Here is an 8,048-nt window from a genome sequence, read left to right as displayed (position 1 = left end):
AAAAAAAAAATAAAAAAAAAATAAAAAAATAAAAATAAATAAATAAATAAATAAATAAATGCAGAGATCTGGATTCAACCTCAACCCACGGAGCCAGAATCTCTGGAGGATGAGGCCGAGGACTGAATGGGTTTTCAATCTACCAAGCAGATGCGATAGCCAGTCAGGGGCAGGGACTGAGAGAGGAGGAGAGTGAGATCAGGAAGGGGAAGTGACACAGTCCCTGAGGTGAGGTATGTCTGGAAAGCACAAGCAGAACCCAAGGACCAGAGGCCTGTTCCCTGTATGTGGCCGGGGGCTGGCGGCATAGACGTGTCTGCAAGCGCTCAACTCACCTGCGCCCCGAGACAATGCAGAGAACATTCACAGACCTGGGGTCCCTGAGGCCCATCCGTTCTCACACACAACCATCTTCCCAGAGATCACAGACCCCCCGTGAGCCATCATGAGGCCCACCAAAGCCTCAGCATGGCAGAGAGGGGCAGGGAAGCCCCAGCTGTGCAGCTGTGAGGGGAGCCGCCAGCAGCTGACCCAGCTGGGCCCTTCATACGAGGTCTCCCGCCCCAGCCCAGTTCCTGCCTCCAAGGCACGCGCACACAGGTACACGCATGCGCACACAGACGCGCACGCACGCACACACCTCTCCCCTGCTCCAGCCCGGGACCTCACCCAGCACTCGGGCGATGAGGCAGAAGAGCAGGGTGCTGATGACAAAGGTCCAATTCCAGTGGTGGGACCCGGCCACAGTGGAGACGCCAAGGAAGATGAAAATGAGGGTCTCACTGACGCTGCTCCACATCTTCAGGAAATACTTGATGGTCGTGTGGGACTTGTGGGAGATGTTGGCCTCCACGTAGGGGCGCATCACCACTCCTGAGGCGATGAGCCTGAGGCCAGGGAAGAGCAGAGTTCAGGGCTCAGTGGATCTGCACCTTCCCAGAGCCCCTCCATGGCTGGGGAGGCGGACAGGTGCCCCTGACAGGTCAGAACCTGCTGCGGGTTCTACATAACTTTTTTATCTCCATCCTCACACTCAATCCTCCAGACGTGGGCAGATGAAGGATGTGGGAGGCAGAGAGATTGTTGCCCGTCCACTGTCACCCTGCCAGTGAGCTAAGATGCAAACTAAAGTCTGCCCAACTCTAAAGCCTGTGCCTCCCCCATTGCTGCCCCGCCCCAGCCATGCTGCCGTCCAACAGGAGTCAGTTACACATGTCCATGGCCTTGCTTTATTCCCCCTGAGCACAGTGTCTCTCCTGCATGGAGGTCCCCCTACGCAGCTCTGTCCCAGGCACCTAACCCAGCCCTCCCTGCATGGCGTCCATACCTGGCTCTGCTTCTGCTGGCCCGGCCTCCTCAAGGTTACCCCGAATCCGAGGGGATCGGGAGGGAGACAGACCATAAGAAACTCGTAATCTCACAAAACAAACTGAGGGTTGCTGAGGGGTGGGGGAGTAGGGAGGGTGGCTGGGTGACGGACATTGGGGAGGGTATGTGCTATGGTGAGTGCTGTGAAATGTGTAAATAAGTCTAATGGTTCACAGACCTATACCCCTGGGGCAATAATACACTACATGTTAATAAAAAGAAGTAAATAAAAAGAAAAGGAAAAGTTGGAATGAAAAAAATTAAAATTTAAAAATTTAAAAATTTTTTAAAAGGTTACCCCCATATCCCCCAATCTGGCCTGCCTTGTATTTCCAATGTGTTCCCCTACTGGGCAAACCTTTGCATCTCACTGCCTCTCCACAGTCCCTAGATTTCAAGACCTGGCTGAGGCCCCAGGACCTTCAGGAATCCTCATGGCAATGGAGGTGCCAGGCCTCCTTGCTGGGGCTGAGGAAGGGCACAGTGAATGTGAGAGCCTGTGTCTAGCTACAACCAAGGAACTCCCTTCGAAGCAAAAAGTAGCAGCGCTGAAGCTTTCCAGAACTTTAAACTCAGTGGTTCCAGGGGCAGTTGCTTGGTGCATGAGTCTCATCTCAGGGCTGGAAGCTGGGCCTGGGGAACTCCCTTGTGACCTCCCACAAGCCCAGGGAATCCAGGTTGGCACCCCTCCCCCCAGGCTGCACCCAGACTCACGCCATGATGCCTGACAGGTGGAAGAGCTCAGCTGACAGGTAGGCCATGTAGCTGTAGAGGAAGACGAACAGCGGCTCGATGACGCGGATGTGGGCCGTGAATCTGGAGGTGAAGGCTGCGATGACCCCGTAGACCACACCCACAAACACCCCGCCCAGGGACACCACGAAGAAGCTCAGGAAGCCAAGGACGATGTCCACAATGCCCACTCGGTCATAGTTGGCAAACTCCTCAAAGAGGTGATACAGGACCTGGGGAGGGGGTGTAGGCTGGTCGGCAGGAGGGCAGGGCCCTGGCTCCGCCCCCCAACCCAGCTCCCTGGGGTCCACTAGGGCTATCTCATGCCCTCCACTGAACCACGGCCACAGGAGGAGGCCACATGATAGCAGAGAACTGCAGTGCCAAGGAGGTGGTCAAAACCAGTGGCCAAGGGCCTGGAGGGCCTTGTGTCAGGACTGCAGCGCGCTGTGCGGGGTAAGAGCACATACTCTGAAGCCAAACGAGTTGGGCCAGAACTGTGGCCCTGCTGCTCCTGGCTGTCTATGTGGGACAAATTACTCTGTCTTCCTGCGCTTCACTTTTCCTCGCCATAAAATGGGATAACGGTACCAACCTTATAAGGCCACTGTGAGGATGAAACTAGTTCATCAAGGCCAAGTGCTCAGAACCAGGCCTATCACAGTGTCAGCTACCACTGGCGCTACCCAGTGGCCCCTCTCACCATTTGACTTGGGCACATCATGTCCCTGTCTGGCTTTCAGTCTCTCCTTCAGCACAAAGCAGAGAAAGTTCAGACAACAAACCAGAACAAGACTTCTTAGCTTCTGGAAATTTCTGAAAATACACAAAGCTGGGCCATACCCCCACTTGGGTTCTTTCTCGGGAGGTGGGGCCCAGAAATCTCTGATCAATAAGCTCTCCAGGTGGTTACCACCAACAGCCAAGTTCAGAGGCAGTGGAACCAGCAAAGGCGTTGAGGCTTCCCCACCTCCTGGGCTGGGAACTGTCAGTGTAGTGCTGCCACCAGATGGTCAGATGTTTCAGGGGCATGCCACACATGATAAAGCCCGTGGACAGTGGTTGTCCTGCTCGGTACACATCACGTGTGTTGCCTCATGAGGTAGGCAGGGAGCCAAAGATGCCCGCCGCTTTCCCAAACATAAGCTCAGGGAGGTGGAGTGATTTGACAAAGGGTCCCAGGCTCCGGCAGGAGCGTCAGGCCCAGAACTTGCTCCCTGGAGCAGTGGGTGGGCCCTCCTGGACGGGGGCAGCTTCGGTGTCAGCTCTCTGGCTACTGGGCCTCCTCACACACAGCTTGCCAGGAAGCCAGCTGAGGGCTTTCCAGGCTGGGGTGCTGGGAGAGAGGGGAGGGCACCTGAGACCAGGCGGCTCAGGGGCTGCCTTCAGCTTTAATGTCGGGAAACAGGGCACTTGCCTTCATGCCCAGAGCTCTAGAGAGGGCCTGATGTGGGCCAAGCAAGAAGGGGAGATGCCAAGCACTGGCTGTCCCTGATGCTGCCTGGGCCATAGCTGTCTGGCAGACAGGGCAGGGCTCCAGTGGCGGGTAACAGGTGCGTTCTCAGCCCTGGGCTACCTACACTTATTCCTGGCCTGAGGAGATTCATGGGTCCCCAGGGTCCACCACGTGGACCAATGGGGCAGGTGGACGGGGCAAGGTCCTCCTTTCCCACCTGGGTGTACTGTCAAAGGGACCAGGGAGGCAGCGCAGCAGAGTGCTAAGTGTGCAGGCTGTGGACTCCCACTGTGTAGGTCACTTGCAATCGCTTACCAGCTAATGTGACCCTGGACGAGTTCCCTAACCTAGACCAGTAGCTTAGTTTCCTCGCTTGGAAAAACAGGATAATCACAGTGCCAACCTCGTGGAGTTTCTCCGTGGATTAGATGAGGCAATACGTGCTCATAGACAGGAAGTGCTCAGACAGGAAGTGAGCACGAGCAAGGACTACCAGCACGGCCGCCACCCAGGGAGGCGTGGCCATAGACCTAAGTTGGCCAAGACTGTGATACCCCCTTGACATAACCACATCTCACTGCTCCCCAGGAGGGCCAACCTGAACCCCAACACCCAGACCCATCTGGGGAGGGCTTTGTCTGTGGTACCCACTGGTGTGACTCCAGTAGGAACCCTGGGAGGATGCTGGGCTGGGTACTGCAATCCTTGTTACAGATGGAGAAACTGAGGCAAGAGCTGGTGCCAGAAGAACCAGCACTGGGGCCTGCTTGCTTAGATCAGGCTGCTGCTCTCTCAGCCCCATAAGGACCCAAGAAAGGCAGCAGGGGAGGAAGAGGAAGAGGAGAGGGGAGGAAGCTGAGGCTGCCTGCGGCAAGCCAACCACCACTGTGTCTCTTGGAAGTGTGGCTTCCTGAGGGACTCGGGGTGACTAAAGAGGGAATGTGTGTGTAAGCGTGCCCTGGCATGCACACGTGTCCTTGTGTTTCCTTACGTAAACAGCTGCTCTCTGAGGGGTCTGACTAGGAGCACGGGGGTGTTTTCACAACACGACATGAGTGTGCACATACACGTACGTGTTTCCTGAGGAAACCAGCCGGGAGGAAGGGCTTGTGTTAGCACATACGGCGTGGCCGTGTGCACACTGCGCTGGGGGCATCTGTCCTTCCTAGCCCCTGAGAGGAAAGCATGACCCACTCAGCCACTTTGCAGCTAGCAAAGCTGAGGCCCAGAGCAGTAGAGTCACTTGCCTAAGACCACATAATAACAATAACAACAATAATAAATATAATAATATTAATTAATATATTAATATAATAATAATAGTGGCCAACCTCAGGCCAATCCATTTTATTAACCACTTTCTGGAGGGTTTTGTTTGTTTGTTTGTTTTTTGTTTTTACAATAAATTTTATTTTTTTTTAAGTAGGCTCCATGCTGAACATGGGGCTGGAACTTGTGATTCGTGAGGTCGAGAGTCACATGCTCTACTGACTGAGCTGGCCAGGCGCCCTTCCTAGAGGTTTGAAGGGCAGGGTCTTTTCTACCACGGCTGCCCCTGAACTCTACACAAACTGAACTATAACTCAGGACTCAGCCAACAGGATGGCTGAACTGGCCCCCCAAGACTCAACAGCCTATGAAGGGTAAACTGAAGTCTAAAGGTGATACAGAATTTCACCAAGTTCACATCACAGTCCAAGTCAGGGACAGAGAGGGTCTGGCCTGTAAAGGCCAGGAGCTCAGGCCCTGACATCTGACAGACCTGGCTTCTAACCTTGGTCCTACCACATGTAGGACCACATGTAGCAAGTCGTCTGACTTCGGGGGCCCTGCTGCCTCCTCTGTAGAGCAAGAGTGGGAAACGCCTCCCAAGGGCACCCCGGGGACTGGAAGAGGTAGCGCATGCCGCGTGCTGAGCACGATGCCTGGCACACAGCCAGCAGGAAGGGAGATTTGCGGTTTCGCTACTGCAATGAGTGGGTGGAGGTGGGATCCAGTCTGGACCTGGATTCGGGTCTGGGCCCCTCACCACAGTGACGGCGTCGTTGAGCAGGGACTCCCCGAAGACAAGGATGTGCAGCAGCTCATTGATGTGGATCTCCTCGAAGACGGCCAGCACGGCCACGGGGTCCACGGCGGAGATGATGCTGCCGAAGAGCAGGTTGTCCAGGAGCCCGATGTTGTTGATCTGCTCGCCGCCCACCAGGCACACGGCGTACATGAGACCGCCCAGGAAGAAGGCGTTCCACAGCGTGCCCACCACGGCGAAGATCAGAATGGTGCCCAGGTTCTCCGTGAACTGCCGCAGTGGCAGGAAGTAGCCGGCGTCCAGGATGATGGGTGGCAGCAGGAAGAGGAAGAAGACGTCGGACTGCAGGAAGGGGGGCGTCTCGCCCACGCCCTTGATCAGGCCCCCGACCAGCAGCCCCACTACGATCAGCAGGCAGCTCTCCGGGACGATGCTCGAGATAGTGGGGATCACGTGGAAACCTGCGGAGGGCGAGAGAACGGGAGGCCGTGGGCTTGCGGCGAGCTGGGATGTGAGGCTGGGGACAGGGCTAGAGAGATAAGCAGCTGGTGACAGGGGCTCGGCCTCAGAGGGCCACTCTGGTAGCTCTCTGAGCCTCGGCTTCCTCACCCGTGACACGCAAATGATAATACCAGCTTCCCAGGGTTTGCTGTATACACGAAGTGACAATGTTTTTGAAGGGTTTTTTTTGTTTTGTTTTGTTTTTTTAAAGATTTTTTATTTATTTATTTGACAGACAGAGATCACAAGTAGGCAGAGAGGCAGGCAGAGAGAGAGGAAGGGAAGGAGGCTCCCTGGCAAGCAGAGAGCCTGATGTGGGGCTCGATCCCAAGACCCTGGGACCATGACCTGAGCAGAAGGCAGAGGCTTTAACCCACTGAGCCACCCAGGCGCCCCTGAAGGGTTTTTTCAAAGGCTGTACAGATTATCTCTGCCTCGGTCGTAGAGCAGTAGAAAGAAGCAGCTCTCTATGCCTCCAGAAGGCAGAGAGGAGCCACTGATTACCGAGGCTCCAGGTGTCCAAAGGCATCACCTACATCTCCACTCAGACTCATGCACTCTCCTGCCGAGCCCACAGAGCTGTTCCAGAAGCCAAACAACAAGCAGTCAGTTTTGCATGTGAGACAAAACCTAGCTGCCATCTGTTTCTAGCTCAACCCTTGCCTCCACTTTAGAGATGGAGCAAATAAGGCTCCCAAAGGGGAAAGGACTTGCCCAAGGACACATAGCAAATTAGCAGAACCGGGAGGGGACCCAGATCTGACCCCCCAGCTCCCATCAAACCGAAGTTCTGTAAGTCGACCCCTGCTCTCCCTCCTCATCAAGGCATGAACGTGCCCCCCTCACCCCCGCCTGAGACCTGCCAACCCCCTCCCCGAGCCAGCAGTACTGGCCCACCCTGGGGCCCCCAAATCCAGAGCTGGGAAGTAGCAAAAACTCCCTTCTGGGAGGTATTCTCTCAATGCCAGGTTTGGCCCCAAGCTCCCTAATGGGTTTTGGTTTTGTTTGGGGTAGGAAGACCCCAGCACCTATCTGCATTTTGGGCACCAAAAACCCCAGGGTCAGATTGGTTAAGAAAGTATGATACTTGGGTGCTTGGTTGGCTCATTTGGTGAAGCGATGCCTTCGGCTCAGGTCATGATCCTGGAGTCCCCGGATTGAGTCCCACATCAGGCTCCCAGCTCCACGGGGAGTCTGCTTCTCCCTCTGACCTTCTCCCCTCTCATGCTTTCTCTCACTCTCTCTCTCTCCCTCAAATAAATAAATAAAATCTTAAAAAAAAAAAGTATGATACTTTATTCAAGTGAAAAAGCTCTCGCTTTCTTCCTCCCCTCCCTAGCCCATGCGCTCTGTGCAGGCAGATTCCCTGTTTATGATCAGATGCCCAGGGCTAGGGACATAGTTGGTACCCAGTAAGTATCTACTGATTTGGAAATGCACAGGGCTAGGCCATTACTCACATAATTCCTGATAACCCATCTGGCCAGGCTTTGGCTCTCATTACCCCTGAGATCCTTGGGAAGGAGAAGAAACTTCGTTCCCCAGGCCCAGAGCCCCTCCCACTCTCGAGTACTGATCTGGGTAGTGCCAGCAGAGCTACAAGTCAAGACTCACACTCGAAACACTAGCTAGGCCCAGAACACTGGCACAGTGCCAGGCTCCCAGGAGACACTCAAAACGTGGTGGAAAAAAACACATCTCCATCCCAGGCCAAGAGAGAACCCCAGAGCCACCACGTGCATTCTCCTGGCTTCAAAATGGCCCTGACCAACCTCAACTCTTGCTGAAAATTCCCCAGTCTTTGGAGTGTCTACCAGTAAGCCCCAGTGTTCAACAGGCTGGTACACTGGAAGGGGCATTTTCCCCCAAATGAGCCACATCCTCTTTTGCCTGCAGATATCTGCCTGGTCTAGTCTGTCTCTCCAGAACACTATTCCTGTACCTCTATCCCTACTGCGTGTG

The 8,048-nt window shown here is 54.8% G+C and overlaps 1 protein-coding gene across 1 annotated transcript in view; it reads right to left on the bottom strand.

The window, feature by feature from the left end:
- LOC111140243 (sodium/hydrogen exchanger 1) overlaps positions 1-6,046 on the bottom strand; it is a gene marked incomplete at its 5' end in the record, with an annotated part of 13,970 nt that extends 7,924 nt beyond the window's left edge. The window contains 3 exons of the mRNA XM_022492563.1: positions 670-887; positions 2,083-2,333; positions 5,586-6,046. Of these exons, the coding sequence (XP_022348271.1) occupies positions 670-887; positions 2,083-2,333; positions 5,586-6,046 (930 nt within the window). The remainder of the gene's footprint in view (positions 1-669; positions 888-2,082; positions 2,334-5,585) is intronic.
- Positions 6,047-8,048: the final 2,002 nt, after the last annotated feature.

This window comes from Enhydra lutris, unplaced genomic scaffold (genome assembly GCF_002288905.1).
Source record: "Enhydra lutris kenyoni isolate GAN:26980312 unplaced genomic scaffold, ASM228890v2 scaffoldscaffold291, whole genome shotgun sequence".
NCBI classification, from domain to species: Eukaryota; Metazoa; Chordata; class Mammalia; order Carnivora; family Mustelidae; genus Enhydra; species Enhydra lutris.
Note: the sequence above shows the minus strand (reverse complement) of the source record. Positions and strands in the feature narration are given on the sequence as shown.